The sequence below is a fragment of the Electrona antarctica genome (genome assembly GCF_951216825.1).
Source record: "Electrona antarctica genome assembly, chromosome: 16".
NCBI lineage: Eukaryota > Metazoa > Chordata > Actinopteri > Myctophiformes > Myctophidae > Electrona > Electrona antarctica.
In genome coordinates this window covers 24,370,056-24,388,065 of record NC_136797.1, presented here as the reverse complement: position 1 = coordinate 24,388,065, position 18,010 = coordinate 24,370,056, and the positions used below count along the sequence as shown (strand labels likewise).

At 40.3% G+C, this 18,010-nt stretch overlaps 1 protein-coding gene across 1 annotated transcript; it reads right to left on the bottom strand.

Annotated features, from left to right (window-relative positions):
• Positions 1-390: 390 nt before the first annotated feature.
• Positions 391-17,135, bottom strand: LOC306939675 (TBC1 domain family member 10A-like). The gene is made up of 9 exons (XM_079524331.1): positions 16,442-17,135; positions 12,197-12,296; positions 10,497-10,604; positions 9,888-9,994; positions 9,521-9,635; positions 8,801-8,866; positions 7,383-7,572; positions 5,852-6,006; positions 391-4,974 (listed from the first exon to the last, which is right to left on the bottom strand). Exons 1-9 carry the CDS (start codon positions 16,630-16,632, stop codon positions 4,576-4,578), a joined length of 1,431 nt encoding a protein of 476 aa, XP_079380457.1. The 5' UTR covers positions 16,633-17,135; the 3' UTR covers positions 391-4,575.
• Positions 17,136-18,010: the final 875 nt, after the last annotated feature.

Below are 18,010 nucleotides of genomic sequence, written 5' to 3'. Positions count from 1 at the left end.
TGGTGGACATGTTTGCCTGAAAATGAATCTTTGAAATGTTTCATAGTTTTAGAAATATAATGCTTTCAAATTTGAGAAATGTACAATAGGGGTCAATGGCAGATTATGTCATGTCAAAAAATCACTTTCACCTAGAAACTCCATTCTCAGGTCGCTAGGGGTGCTGTGTATAGCCCTCAAAATAACAAAATAAAATAAAAATAAATGAAATATGCATGTGCGGGGGCGACCTCTATTAATCTGGATTATGGGTATGTCATTATTTGCTGATGCAAGTGAAAAGAGTGTTTCTCATAATTTGTTATTAAAACATAAATTTGTGTTATGTTCAAGAGTATGTTCAGCTGTTCAGCCTGAGACAGACAAATAAAGACAACCTTGAACCTTGAGTATGAAATTTTATTAATATAAACGTGATTTGGTACAAAACATTTGGGACATACAATTATTTACTGATTTAATTTGTAAAATGAGAGGGAGGTTGTACTATAAATATTTGAACATAGGACGACAAGTTAACAAAGCAGGTTTCTTACTAAATTAATTATTCAGTAATGAGCAAATTGTGTAGCTACATACTGGAGTCTGGACATATTGTGATGAAAAACCCACGAAGACAGTAAAAAGATGAAAGCGTCCCAATCCTGTGACAAAGCTAACTGGCACCCTCTACATGACAGTATAGAGAACTACTAGTACCTGCTCTGTCAGTTGATACTAGCTTATCAGTTTGTTTGTGTTGGATAAATTGTACATACACCAAAGCAGTGCTGTAGTCCAGGATTTTCAGACGGTAGACTATAGGCCTACCATAATTATTCCATTCGCGACATGCACACGTATCTAGGCTTGCGTGTGGTCAAGAATGGATGAAATGATTAGCAGAAGGTATGAGCTTTTCATTAAAAACCTTGACACAGTATAGTATGCTGTGTAAATAGCGTATAAGTGCATACTACACCACTGCACCAAAGCTTAAAATAAGCATAAATATATACTCTTAATCTCTTAACAAGAAATGGCTAACTTAAATGGCACTAAAATCACAATGCACAATCTATTACAGCGAGTTTCGGGAATGCTTCTGATTTGTATTTGTTGTCATAATAAAGGAGAGTCACTTCTCTAACCAGATAACAGTTGTATGTGCATAGCCTTCAGACAGTTTAATGTTGACTTGCACTTTATAAATCAACTATATGAATTCACAGTATGTACAGGTAATCTCTTCTAAATTAGTGTTGAAATTACAAATGGTAATACATGCAGCTATAAAAGCTTCATTGTTATCTCTTAAGACTCTTTAAAGGATTTGGCAAATAAATTGAGCTTTCTAACGGATGAAAATAAACATATTTTCTCCACTGTTAACTTCTTTGCAATTAGTGTCTATAGTAAATCAAATATATACCAGTACATATGATTGATAAGAAAATAGCGCATTGATTTTCCTATAATGGGCTTAAAAAATTCATATACAAGACAACTCTAGTGATCATCTAGTGCAAAAGATACATCCTTGTTTCATTTTCATCCAAATGGAATCCATAGAACATGTGTGTCCAATATGTTGCTTTGTGTACTCTTCACTTAACATTTAACTTGCAGTTGGAACAACATTTTCCATAAACAACATACTGTTCTTCTAATGCTAGGTCTCTTCAATTGACCTGGATACGATTTTTACATGTAGACGTGATCCCCATTAACCACATGAACCCTTGCTTCTCTATTCTTGGCATGTTACAATAGGCAAACATTCTGTGAAAATAACAGATCTACAAAGCGTGCAACATGTTGTCATGGAACGTGTTGTGGGCTTGTAAGTCTGCTATTTCTGCCAATTACGTTTAATGAAGGTTTAAGTGGAGGACCAAAACATAAGCATAGACTGTGCGGTTCATTTAGAGTGCAGTTTGCGAGGTTTCAAAGAAAAAAACAAATCACTCTCTCACTGTTCAACGTAAAAATACAAAGTATGCACCTTCAGTGGCGTTTCTCAACTTTGTCTTACTTCATTTTCACGGACATCCACAGAAATAAATGGACAAGCAATTTGATGGATTCGAGGGAATCACATTTTAAGCACTGTAATATACTATATACATATTCTCCCATAATTAATTCAGAACATAAATCTAAATTCTGCTGTCCCTCTCCCATACTCTGATATAGAATATAATATGTCAAAACTCAGAATAAGTATAAACATGTAAAAAATAATTAAAAAACGTCTTTGGTTTGGTACTTTCCCTGCAAACTTTTACCTTCATTGGAGTCAGAATCAACACCTAAAGATTAGGGTTTTCAACCAGTGGTCCTTGAGGGGGTTCTGGTGGGCCCCCGGCTAAATGATGGAGCTTTGGTAACCAAAATGGACCCTTATAGATCTTTAACTCTTGAGTGTGTAAAATTAAACCAAATCATTTTACGCTCTCAAGTGTTAATTTATTGTTAAACATCTGCAGCGGTGGCCGAACGGATTGCGGAGCGGTCTTGATACCAGAAGGTCGCCAGTTCAAATCAGCGGTCCGACACGTTAAAATTACCACCGCTGAAGTGCCCTTGAACAAGGCATTGAACCACTACGATGAAATGTTCTATGAGCAGGGCCTGGCTGGAAACAAGTTCTTGAGCTTAGCCCAGATACCCTGGGTAAATATAGTAATCATTTCATTTCATTACTTAATTTACACGAAGTCTACACCATTAAAGAATGTAGTTATTTTGATGTTTGTTTGAACGTTTGGTGGTCCGTGGCTATTATGCCGAATAAATAATGGATATGAAAAAGGTTGAAAACCACTGACTTTTCACCATTTTCACGGTGCCCTCGAGTGTTCAACAATAGCAAACAAAAAGACACAGACATCACCATTCCAAACTGTACGCAGTTCACTTTGACTTTTAAAAGGTGGTACTATAAGTGATATTCTTTGGTAAACTAGAAAAGATTGTTGAATCATTGATATGCTTGTTCGGTAACAGGCGTCTCTCCACCTCTTTAATGAACAGAAAATACAATTTCAGGTTGGGATAGCAAGTGTATCTGATCAGGAGAGAGAATCACACGCAAGATCATTTGTTAGCTTCAATTTTATAGTGTTCAGGTCCAAATTTGTCTGCTAAGGTTTTTGGGTTCATATTTAATCTGTATCGTCACGTATGAGTTCTCTCTCCTGATTGGATACAATTGGTATCCTGACCAGAACATGCGTTTTCTGTTCCAAGAGCTGGAAAGACGGGATTAAACAGCAATGATTGCTATCAGAATATAGAGCTTTTGAACACTTATTTAATGTAAAATAATCCTTTACACAACCTTTAAATGTGAACGATTCGATTCAGTATAATAACTTAGTATAAGCTTGCAACTACTGTGCTGATACTAGTCTCTCCACGTCAAATTCAAAAGGAAAAGAGGGCACTATTTCTCCTATATTTGCCGATGGGTTCTCAGATTGCCGTGCCGATGATGTAGTGAATATAGTGTGTCAAGAGGAAGAGTATCAAAAGGAAAAGTGCTCTAGGAATCAGTTAAAACTAAAATTAATAAGAATTTACTATTATCATAATTATCACAGGAATAATTGAGGCAAATCATTGCACCAACATTTGTTATAGTTAAGTGTATTTTCCTGCATGTCCAATACTATGAAGAAAGACCGTTACTATCCGACTCTCCAGCATTTTCTGTGTGCAAAACAAAATGGTCCCTTCTCCCCGACCCAAATTGCCCCTTTGACAATTAATTGTCAGTGTATGTATTCAGGCCAGGGCTGTGGAAGGTATTAATTACACCGAGTTCTTTGATGATTGTCAGCTGTGGTTTTTCTGTGTGCATGCAAGCAAATGTGTGTGTACGTTGTGTGTGTGTGTGTGTGTGTGTGTGTGCGCGCTCTGCAGGTCAGTTGATCGGACGGAATGGTATATGTTTAACCACTTAAGCCCTATATACACTTATACTGTAGTTCTATGACTGATAGCAAAAATAGTACAAGCTCACAACACGTCACCTCGCAACACGATGTCAGCGGATTCGACCGTTATCTCTGCATTGGAACGGCAAAATCATCTGTTATCAGCACGTTTGAATGGTGCCAAAATGTCCATACTGGCATCCTCACCACATAGCCTGGTCAAGGTTTCCCCCTGGTGGACGTGTCATTTCCAACTATTGTGGTGCATGGAACTAGGAGCTACTAATATATACTATTCTCTGACTATCAGGACGTAACTCGGACGGCGCTGAGTCGGGTCTGGTGGCCTTCGTAGCTCATGGCCACCAGACACGGCACGCCTCCGTCAGGACATCAGTGATAATGACAATGCTACAATCGCAGATAATGACATACTGAACAGTGAGGATGCCAGTATGGACATTTTGGCACCATTCAAACGTGCTGATAACGGATGATTTCTCCGATTCAATACATGATACCAGTCGAATGGGGTGACGATGTAAGCGTGTAGATCGCTATTGATGAAACTCTTGCCCAAAATAGGCATGCCAGGGTTAACGTGGTTAAACTACTGGAAGGAGTGGAAGGATCTCTTTAAATGTAATCTTCACCGTTACAGGTACGTGTCGTGCTCTGCACTACTCAGACTCTCATTGGACCCTTGGATGGACGTGCGTTTGGGGAGAGGTGAGGGGTCACCAGGAGAAAGGAATGGTTTGGTCATCTCTGGTGGTGGAGAGGTTGCTTCCGTATCGTTTCCCCCTCCGGTCTTTTCCTCCGTCTCTTCTCTTCCCTGCACGTCGCTCTTGGATGCCAGCGGAGACTCCACTATGATGGTGGGCCTCTGTCTCAGATCCTGCCGGCTGGGGGGATCGGCGGTGATGATGGCCTTGGCGCCGTGCATTCTCGGAGGGGACTTACACTTAAGATCGCCGCGCGTCTCCTTCCATTGCCGCAGCTGGGCGAGGTGCTCCCTCTCGATGTCTCTTTCCGATACCTGCAACTCGATGACCTGAAACACGCAGAGAAGACAAGGAGAGTATATTAATAAACATTTCTAAATGTAATACTAACCCATTTAGGCATGACGTCAAAATAAAAAAAAACGTTCGCTCTGAAAGAATATATATTCAAAGATTTGTGCCGCATTTTTACGATTCTTCAAAAATAGCAGACCTACAAGCTCGTAGCGCGCCACTCGGTGGCGCGCTATGAGCTTGTAGATCTGCTATTTTTCAATAGCTAAAGTATAACATAATGCTTAGATAAAACACCAAAAGGGGTTCCCGTCCAGAATGGGCTACAGATGTAATACATGGCTTTGCCAAGTTTTTACTTTGAAATATGAGAATACATATTCAGGGTTTTGAATTAATACGGTATTGTCAATTTAAAAAAAATCACACCCGTGTGAACTGAGTGGTGCAACTCCCCCCCCTCCCTCTCTCTCTCTCTCTCTCTCTGTCTCTCATTAGCAGGCAGCAGTGCAGCACTATCTCTCTCTCTCTGTTTCTGGCACAACAGCGCCACTTTTGGTAGTCATTGGTACTCGTGCTCATAGTGACATAGTCACATAGGTGGGTGGGTGAACACATAGGTGAACACGGACATTGCCACCACTCAAAAAGGTGATAATTACTGTAGGCTTTAGCCTGCAGTTTGTATTTGATTTTCCACAAGGTGGCAACACTGTATTATGAGACTGAATACAATATATAAGATTATTGACATATTATTTCAGTATTCAAATATGAATTAAATTAAGGATGGCTGAGCAACCACACATCAACTATGATGCTACTCTAGAAATATCTACTGTATAGACTTATATATACTGTTACATTTCTGATCGAAAATGCTTTTTGTGAATTGTTGCCAATATAACATACCTCCCGCACTAGGAAATTGTCTTGCATGTAGCGTGGCTCGATCACCTTTAGCAGTGACATCGTCTCATAGAGGCCTTGACAGCTCTTAAGTTTCTCCTGAGAGCCCAGCATGCATTTCAGCAGCACCAGGCCAACTCGGAAGATGATCTTCACACCTGCGAACAGCAACATACATTAAGAACAGTGCTTCTCCCTTTCTTTTAGATGGTGACCGCAATGTGCATTGTACTGAAATGCCTTGCAGGGAAATGTTTTTCCACATCATCAAATTTCTCAAATGTCTGCGCTCTAGCGCCTGCACCTCCCCACGCTTCTGTGTTTGCAACACAGTATGTCTGCCAATGTTAAACTTTTGCAATATTAAGGATTGTGAATTTGGCTAGCTCATTTATGGCATTTGTAACGAAGACTCTCACTTCCATTTATATTAGCAGAACTGGGAGAGTGTTCGTTGGATATACAGTCCCCATATATGGGGATATCCGACTAGGACGTTGGGGCTATATGATATGTATGATATGACAACCCCTATATTTGGCCTGAGCCGACCTAGTGCTGATATCAGATAGATGTGGTAGAACCATATGGATAGATCTAACTGGCTTAGTCATCGTGACAAGCATAGACGGAGAATATTCGGCTTCAGGGAGAAGCGAGGAGTCGAAGCATCCTGGTTTAAGTTCTAACCGGACACCACTGCGGCGGGTTCTAACCTAAGTAATCAGCCATAGAGCCTTGAGCTATTTTATACATTGATTATAATGTGATAAAATAAGTAAATGGGGGCGAGTATTACATTGATCTGCACTTATGTTATATCTACAGACAACCAGAAGAAAGACAAGCTTCTGAGCATTGTAATGTCTGCTTCTTGTCCAGTCATGTCAAGGGGTGTGTGTGTGTGTGTGTGTGTGTGTGTGTGTGGTCTCGTCTGCAACATAATGCAATCTACAAACCTACTGTTGTAATGAGCCACTTATGATTTGCACAACTGTCCAATGGAGCAATACATGAATCCCAATGTTATACTTCGTCGTACATGTCGTCTACATTCTACAACAGTGGTTCCCAAACGTTTTCATGTAAAGGACCCCTAAATCGACATTTATTAGCCTGCACGGACCCCCATTTGAAAAGATATGCCTGCAGGGACCCCCATAAGAGAAGATTTTTATTACGGTTCTAGCAGTGATTCTCAAACATTTTCATTTGAAGCACCCCCAGTTGGACCTGCATTAGGCTACGGACCCCCATTTAATGGTATTTTTATCTCTGGAACCCAATTCATATTGTAAAATCAATGTCCGTTTGGTTCCATTTGTACACTCTGAGTTACAGACCCATAAGGGTCCATTTGGTTCCTAACTATATTTAGGTGGGGACTCCCTGGAACTCCCTCAAGGACCCCACTTTGGGAACCACCAGCCTACAAGCCCACACTTGTAGATCTGCTTTTTTTTTCTCTCTCACATTTTTGCCGCCAATAGGAATGCCAGGTTGAAAGTGTTTTTAATGAATTCATTCATCTTGCCTTCACAGAGGAACATGTCCCAAACACGCAGAACTGAGGCCCACGGCAGGGTCCTAGAGAAGGCACACATGAACCACTCGGTCATGTACAGAATGGGTTCCAGCTTGTGCTTCTTCAGGTGGCGGAAGGCCACAGGACACACCCTTTTCAGTAGAGCAAAGAGGATCTCTCCGTCCAGCTGGATCGCTTCCTACGGGTCAGCATGGAGATGGACAGGAAGGGAAATGGAGAGAGAGAATGAGAATGAGCGTGTGTGTGCGTTTGTGAGAGAGAGAGAGAGAGGGGGGGAGGGAAAGGGAAGTAACTAAGTAAGAATGAACAGAATCTTCTCTCTCTCTCTTTAATCCGATTGAAATTTTATCGAGGCTTCATTGCCTGGTCACCCACTTAAGCAATTAGTGTATATTATGGTCAGGCTAGAGACACACGAGCAGCAACATACCCGGTAGTGTCTTAAGCCCGACTGTGTGACACATTGTAGGAGGAATCAGCTGGTGTCTGACATACGTGTGCCATTTGTGTCTGTTTTGCTTGTCAAATCAGGTGATCGTTGTCTCACTCTAGAGACCTTTAACCACATGAACTAGTGTGGTTACTAGTGTCTCTATTCTGGGCATGTCAGAACAAAATAGAACATCTACGACGACAGCGACAGTGCTTGTGAATCGGTGAAAGATTTGGTGTAGTGGGAAAAAGAGGACGGGTGCTGCTTATTCTACAAACTGTTTAATACAATGTTCAATCAAACCAAGTATAGACCCTTGGGGGAACCCAGTTACCAAAGTACTGTACCGTATTGTCCCGAATATAAGACGACTCTGATTATAAGACGACCCCCATTTTTCAAGACTAATTTGTGGAAAAATAACATCGAATGTCAAATAGTCTAGTCCCCGATTATAATAGTAGAACCCTGTTTTTTTAGGATATTTCCATTGGAAAAAACTTGGTCTTTAATAGGGTCCAATAGGGTATATAGAGTTTTAAGTGGTAAAATGCCAGGATTCATTTGACAGCTCTAGTTCCAGTAGTCCATACAAAATCTTCTGTGTTCAGAGAGTTAAATGAACATTGAGAATGTTACTGTGTAGTAATTATAGACACATTCGAAGTCTTCATACTAGAATTGTCCTACATTTAGTACACACGGACAATTGTTGTAAGTTGTTCAATTTCCAACATAATAAAATGTTGAAAATTGTGTTTAGTTTTTGAGCTGACTGAGATTTTTTTTTAACATATCCCTGACAATTATTAACATGCTGAGTACTGTGAATATGTAATCTAATTTTAAGAGTCAGCTTAACTGTAGCACTTTCTATAGTTCACGCTTTGCATCAAGGCATTCACTCTAGGTACTAGAGAATGTGCCACAATGCAGACTTTTTTCACTCAATCCAACAAGATGTCAGTCTCACCAGTCCAACACTGTAATATCCAGGAAGGTACTTCTCACAGATCTGGACCAGCCCCCAGAACGCCTCCTACAATAAAACGAAAATATTTCATATTTAAAAGTCAAAAGGCAAGGCAAAGCAAGTTCATTGAAACAACAAGAGTATTGTCAATGAGTTTATCATGACATGTCTAATACAAATTCATATAAAATGTCTAAATATTGAATCAAGCAACTTAAAAGCCTGAGTAGATGTTAAAATGACGGTCCCGGAAGTGTTTTAAAGCGGAATACCCCTTTAACCCATTTTGGGTTAATTTAGCTATTGAAAAATAGCAGATCTACAAGCTCATAGCGCGCCACCGAGTGGCGCGCTACGAGCTTGTAGGTCTGCTATTTTTGAAAAATCGTGAAAATGTGCCTCAAATCTTTGAATATATATTATTACAGAATGAACATTTTAACTCAATTCTTTGCTTCTGGGTTGGGTTCCCTGGAACAACATATTTTCAGATGGGGGGGGACGGAGGCATATTACATATAATTTTCGGGGTTCCTTGACATGAAATATTAACCACCACTGATACAGAAACATGAGGTATTTCAGAAAACTGTCAGGATTTTTGAAGACATTTTTTAAATTTCGACGTCGGGCCTAAATGGCTTAAGGCTGTGTGTGTTTGCCTTAAACAAACTGGCATATCTTTGGCAACATCGTAAGCAGGTGCGCATGTGTGCGTACCTCTGCTGGCATATGCATCAGAAGCACGGCAGCGATGGGAGCCTGGGCCTGACAGTAGCCCTCTTCTGGACGATACAGAGTGTAGGCCTTCAGCACACGGAACAAGTCTTGCTGCCTGCACGCGATATGCAAAAGAGACACCACCATTTCAAATCACTCCGACAAGCTCAAAATGCTGCTTATCCAACGCATTATACAACCAAGAACAAATACTACTTGATTTATCATGCAGATATGTAATAAATCATATTTTGGATAAGCAAATTCGGTTATAGCTGTTTCATATACATATTTTGCTTGTCAAAACTGCCTAGTGGCCAATACATTTGGAATTTCTGCTGTAGATTCTGACTTATGCTCAGCTCACCCATGGCCTCCTCTTGCCACAAACATCTCGTGGAAAGGGAACTGTCGATGGAGGTCCCTGTGTATCACGTCTATCCACTTGGGATCTCCTGGCTGGCTGTCCAGGTCCTGAAATGTAGTCAATCATGCAAATACGGTATTAACAGCACAACCAGTGGTCATAGTTTAATTTGGGTTACCTGCAAGCTTTAACCAATTTTGGGCGGGAACCCCTTTTGGTGTTTCAAGCATTCTGTTATACTTTAGCTATTGAAAAATAGCAGATCTACAAGCTCATAGCGCGCCACCGAGTGGCGCGCTATGAACTTGTAGGTCTGCTATTTTTGAAAAATCGTAAAAATGCGGCACAAATCTTTGAATCGGTATATATTCTTTCAGAGCGAACGTTTTTTTTATTTCGACGTCAGGCCTAAATGGGTTAAGTCAATTGTTAAGTCCTCCCAAAAAAAGCTGGCTGAATCGGTTTTGTGGAGGATGTTTTTGTTTTCGCTATACAATGTCTCAAGGAATGTTTTACAATGATATAATTAAACCTTGAATCTTTTATCATCAGGAAACTTAAGATTTGCCTTACATAATCAGTGAATTGAACAACGAAAGTATGGCTGACCTGAAACTTGCCCGGGTTCTGCTCCTTTTTCACCTTCCCCCCAGACAGGTAGAGCCATGCCCGCCCCCGTAACGAGGGTGGGATTCCCTTTTGACAGCGCAGTTTCACCTGACAATTAAAAGAATACCACATTTGTTATTACTAGAGACATCTATGGAGTGAAGAAACTAAACAACAGGATAACTTGATTGGCTATTTGCTTTTTCTTTTGGTAATGATTTGTTTTTGGCTATTTGCCTTTATTGATAGTGTAACGAAGACTCTGACTAGGACGTTGGGCTATATGACATATGACATGTCTAGTATGACAATCCCTATATTTGGCCCAAGCCGACCTAATGCTGATATCAGATAGATGTGGTAGAACCATATATGGATAGATCTAACTGGCTTAGTCATCGTGACAAGCATAGTCGGCGAGTATATAACAAGGGTCGGCTTCAGGGAGAAGGAAGAAGTCGAAGCATCCTGGTTTAAGTTCTAACCGGAAACCACTGCGGTGGGTTCTAACCTAAGTAATCAGCAATACAGCCTTGAGCTATTTTATAGATAGTTATTAGTGAAGACAGACAGGAAAGTGGGAAGGAAAGAAGGGGAGAGACATGCAGCAAAAGTCGTCATGAACGGGACTCAAACATGCGACGTGCTGAGCCTATATGTTAAAGGCAAATAGTGAAAAGCAAATAGCAAGGTGAAAAGCAAATAGCAAATAGACCACTTGGCCAGCGGGCCAAGTGGTCTATTTGCTATTTGCTTTTCACTTATTTTAAGTGTTCAGATAAATTAAAACATGGTGTGCACTGTGTATACCAGTATGCATTTGTGACATTTCACAAACATGAAGGAGGCAAGGAGAAAAACCAGCTTCAACCCATAATAGATAAGGGCTTGTTCTTTTAGATGGAATGTGAAAAATGCTAATGAGACATATTTGCAGAATATAAGTGCCAAGTTAAAATCAAAACAAGCAATTTATCCTTTTAATTGAATTATTTGTAATTATTTTTATACTATGGGTGTTGGCTTTGGTGGGACGTATTACTTGACTAGTTAAAGCACAAGGACCAGTGTCTGCATTATTATTATTACTATTGAGAATAAGTACCACAGACGAAAAACAGTCTAAGTCCAAATTTCAGACTGACCCCTCCACGAAAAGGCCTCGTTGTCCTGAACCCTTATCTATCATTTATATATTATGGATCAATAGTGTGGACTTAGACTGTTATTCGTCTGTGGTACTCAATTATTGTTTTTTTTTTTCGTACTGCCATTTGTGTGTATGGGGGAGAGAGACATATCTGCATGAATATTTTTGTCAATTGAGAATTCAATACGTTTAAAAGAAAATCAGGCTACATGTCCTACTTAAAATGTAACATTAGATGATAAAGGAAAAATCACACCCGTGTGAACTGAGTGGTGCAAGGTCTTATATAGCCTGATCAGCTGTGGTCACTGACGTAATGTCTCATTCCGGCCAATCACAATGCACCATGCTAATTTTTTGGTACGAACAGACACGTAAACTAACAAAGCTGAAATCACACCCGGGTGAACTGGGTGACCGTAGCAACCATGCTCATTTTTTGGTACGAACAGACACGTAAACTAACAAAGCCAGTTGTAGGAGTGGTTTACACCACTCAAAAAGACAAGAAATGTATTTTTGGTAAAACCAAACCCATATCAAAGCGTACCTTCTTGTGTTTTTTGGCCATCCACTTGTCCCAGCTGCTGAGCATCTCTAACCATTTTCCCTCCCTCTGTCTCAACACCTCAGGAGGGATGTCTCCAGCACTTTGGAGACAGGAAGACAGGTATTAGGGCCAGAAAAAGCAAACAAATTAGTGTGGTAACAGTTTTGCCATTCGAATTTTGAGTTTGTATACCCAGATGGAAACAACACTAATGCAAGGAAGATGTATGGGCCTAAGAAGGACGTTAGAAAATAGCCAATATAATAAGATTTTTGTCCATCATTCAGAGAACAAATAGAATAGAATTTGGCCGACATGTAAGTTGAAAGGAGGTTGTTGATGGAAGGCAATGATGATGGGAGCGTACACTTTGGATAGGCATAATGATGCATTCAGATTTCAGCCACTCAACATAATGTACTTTTAAGATAAATAAAATGTACTTTGTGAATTCAATTTGTTTGTTTTTTAATAAGGCAACTTCTTCATAAGGAGCGGCGTTAGAGGCCGTGCATGCAGGCTGATTATCATAAGCTGGATTTGTGTAGAGCAGTGGTTCCCAAAGTGGGGTCCGGGGACCCCCAGGGGTACTTGAGGGAGTTCCAGGGGGGACCCAGCTAAATGATCATTTGGAACCAAATGGACCCTTATGGGTCTGTAACTCAGAGTGTACAAATGGAACCAAATGGATCCATTTGTACGCTCTCAGAGTTCAATCAATAACATTGATTTTACAATATAAATTGGGGGTCCCAGAGATAGAAATGCCATTAAATGGGGGTCCGTAGACTAAATGCATGTCAAACTGGGGGTCCTTGAAATTAAACAGGTTGAGAATCACTGCTAGAGCCGTAAAAATCTTCTCTTATGGGGGGTCCCTGGCATATATTTTCAAATGGGGGTCCGCGGGGATAATTAGTGTCAATTTGGGGGTCCTTGACATGAAAAGGTTTGGGAACCACTGGTGTAGACTAGGATCAGATTTACAACCAAGTGGACACAGATAAATCTCAGGAATACAAATACGATAAGGCAAATGAGGATGCTACAGTACGTAGTAGTAGGTGCATGCTGCCGTGCTAACCGCACACACAATAGTAACAATGAATGAAGAATGGCCATAAGGTGTGGCAGCATGCACACTTTTCATCACTTCCTGGTATTCATGATGGGAGAGGCCTGTCATGGGAGGGGGTGGGACAGTTGGCCTGATCTCTTCCACACAGGAAATCTGTCCTCAGACAAAACAGTGGAACACTTGCCACTGCCAGTGAAGTATATGGAAAAACAGGAAGTTGAGAGAGAACTTTCCTCTAGTTATTTTCTTTACGGCCTCTTGACATTCTCTAATATCTCACTAAAGTCCTACATTGTGATGTTGTAAAAAAAATACTGAGACAGGCACTAACTAGCATTATATGTTTTTATCCTACATGACAGATTATTATATTGCTGGAGAGGTTTGCCCCCGGTATGTTACAAGGACAAGATCCATGGCACAACATGGGCCCGGTCTCACTTCTTTTCATAAAGTAGAATGTGCATGATTTTGAAGAAATTCTCATCTCACATCACTACTGTAACTGAAGAATTTGTCCGAGCCAAAGCTTTCCAAATAAGTAGACTTACATAATACATACATAACATATTTCACATACTGTACAACAATGCGATTATTAACTAGAACTGAGCGATGGATCACTATCTACTAAGCTCAAAAGCTATGCAAATACCCTACATGCAAACATCTTTGCTGAGATGTAAGTCTGATACAAGCCATTGTGTAACGTCATTTTAAAATATTATTGAATGGACAAGTTATTGATTATACAAGTTGTGTGGTTGATATAATTAACTCCGGGAATTGACATCGAGGTGAAAATGTAGAAAAACGCTAACAAACTAAATAGAATTAAGAATTAGGCTAGCTCAGGTGGTCTGGTAATACGACTATTTAGGCTAAGCTTGTCATCCATCATACTAGAGAGAAGAAAAAGCTTGAATGCATCAAGCAATTACCAAATGACTTCTCATTTGACTTACAGTATTTCCTCTACAAAACTGATTCAGGTGACTTGAATAAAAATTTGACCAGCTCAGTGGCCTTGTGGGTATTGGTTAAGAGTGTCCGCCCGGAGTTTGGGAGGTCTGGATTCAATCCCCTGGCCAGGACATTTACAGGATCTCCTCACTGGTCAACAAAAACACCTTGAAGACCCTAACAGGAGCCCTCGTACAAGGTTTCTTTGACTACGCATGCACCTCTTGGTACCACAGCACCTCAAAGGCCCTTAAAACAAGGCTCCAGACTTCCCAAAACAAACTGGTCAGGCTCCTACTTGGCCTCACCCCCCGAACCCACCTCACCCCTGCCCACTTTGACAGGCTGGAATGGCTTAGGGTTGACGACAGAGTACAGCATCTTGCAATGGGTCTGGTCCACAAGATTCGATACACCACCAAGATACCCTTGTACCCGTCTAAATACTTCCTTAATGTGAACGAAGTCCACACCCACAACACCAGAGGGAGTGCAACAAACCATGTGCAACCCAGATTCGGCACAACAAGGGACTAAATTATTTTCGCTCCTATGCCACCAAAATGTGGAACGCCCTACCAACAGTCATTAAGACATGCAAATCCCTTGACTCCTTCAAAACCGCTCTCAAAGGGCACCTACGGATGGCTGCAATTCGAAACTGGCCCCCGTAAAATCTGAATCCCCCCACCACCCACCCCTTTTTCCCTTCACTGTATACATTTCTTTTCCCTTTTGACCTCCTTTATGATGAATTCCTGTTCTGTTCTTTGGCTATATAGAAGTGTCTATTTGTACGTCTCTAAATGTTTCGATGAATTGAACAAGGCGGATCCTCTTGTAAACATGTGTAATGCTTTATTGGGTCATCCACATTCCACTCAGTTAACAGTCTTTGTATTGAGTTGTGCTTGAAATGTTAATAAATACTTCAATCAATCAAACAAACATACCAAAGACTATAATGAGAGTATGAGACCCCATGCCTCCCTGCTTGCCTGTCAAGTGTTGGATTTTTGGGGGTAAGTCCCTGCAACATACCAGTGTCAGGGGACGTACGTACTTGCCCATCGTGGCTGAGGGATGCACTTGTACATCAAGCCACCTAACGCTACAGAAACAGGAGATAGATAGAGATAGACCCCTGCCCTTTGGGGCCACATGGATCAGGAACTGTTGGTTCCCAAGGCTATTTATTTACTTGAATCAAATTTGGATTAATGACCAAGTACCAATCAATAGTGGAAAGAAGGCACTGGAGCAACTCGGACAGTTTAAGCCCTTTTAATCAACAGGGTGCAGGTAATAAAAAATCAACTGCATCATTCAGCCATTCCCTGTGCTGCCTTACTAAATCAAAAGGAAGTGACGAAGGATCAACTCAAGTTAAATAACAAGCAACATTTTTTCTGATGACCACACCAGGTAGACTAGAGGAGTGTTTCCTGTTCATCTGGTCTGGCAATCCTATAGAGCTTGCATTTGTTAGTGTGTGTTATGCACTATGCAGTTCATAACTTCATTAAAGGACCACTTCACCACTTTTCAACTTATCTGCATATAATTGGTCCTCACTAATGTTCATGATAAAATAGCACATTTCTTTTTCTACTCAGTCTGTGTCTCATGGGAGGGCTGTGGGCAGTTCAGAAACCCGTCCACCAGTGACATCATCGATGGGGAATCCAAGCTTAGAAACTGCAGGCTTTCTATTCCTGGAAAGTTGCAATGTGAAAATGGAAGCCATCGTTCTCACGATAATACAAATCTAAATAGTTTAAAATATATAGTGTTAAAAGAAAATCTGCCTAACGATGATGTCACTGGTAGACAGGTTTCTGAACTGCCCACAGCCTTCCTATGAGACACAGACCGAGTAGAACAAGAATTGTGCTATTTTATCATGAACATATGAGGACCAATTATATGAAGATAGGTTGAAAAGTGGTGAAGTGTTCCTTTAATACAATAATACATTTCTTCACTTCTCTGTGGTTACCTGTTTAATTAGATCATGCCAATTCAGTCCATTCTGTGTCTATATTGTTTGTCTTCCTTTCTATTTTTTATCATTTTCTTTAAACTGCAAATGTTGGGAGCTATAAGGGAAATAGATGATGTTACAATAGCCTACATTTGAAACTGAATCTGATTCACCAACACTATTCACGTGAAATTAATTAATATCAAGAAATGCCACTTACGATTCGTCGGCACATTGCTGGCCATCCCTGAGGAATCCATATCTGTCAGTTTGTCTTTCTCCAGAGTTTGCATAGCCGTTCACCTCCGAGTCGGAGCCCAAAGAGCTGTCATCAGCTGTCTTCGTGGTGCTTCGCAAACTTGTGCTGGACTCTGCTGAGTGGAGTCCATTGCCTTGCTCAATTCTTGCCATTTAACTTTAACTTAACATTTAGCATTAGCTAGTTCACATCTAACTCACTAAGGTCAGCCTTACAAACTTCCTGGACGGTGTCAGTGTGTGACATCTCCATGAACACGAAGAGCGTCCGAGCTGTTCCCACTGGATTGCAGTAGTTAGATAACTAATGTTTTGGTGCTTCACCTAAGTCGCCAAGAGGAATGCCTAGCAACTATAGCTGGTGCCAGCAGTAGTAGGCTGGATAGCTTTTTTATGTCATCTAAAAATATTTGTCGTCATCACATAGGTTATGTTGCCGTCGTGGAAAAAAAAGAGGTTAAAGTGACAAAGAACCGCAACCAGCTGTTCGAATAATGATGCTAAATAAAACGTCGCTAGCTAGCTGCTAGCAAAGTAAAGTGGCTAACCTGCTAGCATCACAGCTGTCAGCTGACTGACACACACCTTGAATGGACTGAATCTCTGTTGTCAGCAAGTATCTGAGAGCAGCTAGAATGCTGAAAACACCTGTCCTGTACTGCCATCTAGTGCTACAAATGACAACCTCATTATGGCTCATGTATTTCATGTATTTTTTGTATTATTATTTGGAAAATATTATAGCAATGATTACAATCAGAATATAGAGCTTTAACTTTTTGTTTTTTAACAAAAAGCTTTTTGGTTTTACATTGTAAATAACATGTACCAATACAGTATAGTGCCTTCATATTATAAACAGTTTCAACATTGGCATCCAAATGTATTTTTTCAGTTTAATAATACTTTACGAATAGATTAAGCAAACATCTACAGATGGCGGGCAAGTAAACATTATTGTTTACTGTAAACATTTTTCCCTCATGTATTAGAATAAAATGAGCCTGGTGCAGCCATGCTGGTGAGTGTACTTGGGTCAACATTGTTTAATAAGTCAACAACACTGAATGTCTTCTTTTAAACTATTCCTTTCTGCTTGGTGTGGTTGAACAATGACTTTTGTCATGACTATGATCTGAGTTACACTGTCACAGATTGCACAGTGCACACACACAGGTAATATTGCCTCCCTAGAATATAATTTTAGTGAAATGTTTCATTGTTTCAACATACAAATTCTGTTTGGCATGGATAACTAGTTTTCCCATGGTATTAATCTGTTGGTATAGTTTTTCCACCGTAAATGACACAAAGTCTTGTATGTCTCAACATTCCACTCATTTTAAGACATCACACACACAAAAATGACATATGCGTAACACTTTAGATTCAGAATAACTATTCTTAGACAATCATTCATAAACAGTTATTGACTTGTTAAATGTTAATAGTTGGTGATCATCAGTACTCCTACAAAATGGTATGGGCACTTGTCCCTTCCCTTGTGCCCACCCAAGTAACACAAAGGTTT

Coding starts and splice junctions, on each gene's coding strand:
- LOC306939675 (XM_079524331.1), bottom strand. CDS start 16,632: ATGGCAAGAATTGAGCAAGGCAATGGACTCCACTCAGCAGAGTCCAGC. Junction 12,297..16,441: donor CAGCAATGTGCCGACGAATC/GTAAGTGGCATT, acceptor CTGTCTCCAAAG/TGCTGGAGACATCCCTCCTG. Junction 9,995..10,496: donor AGAACCCGGGCAAGTTTCAG/GTCAGCCATACT, acceptor ACTACATTTCAG/GACCTGGACAGCCAGCCAGG.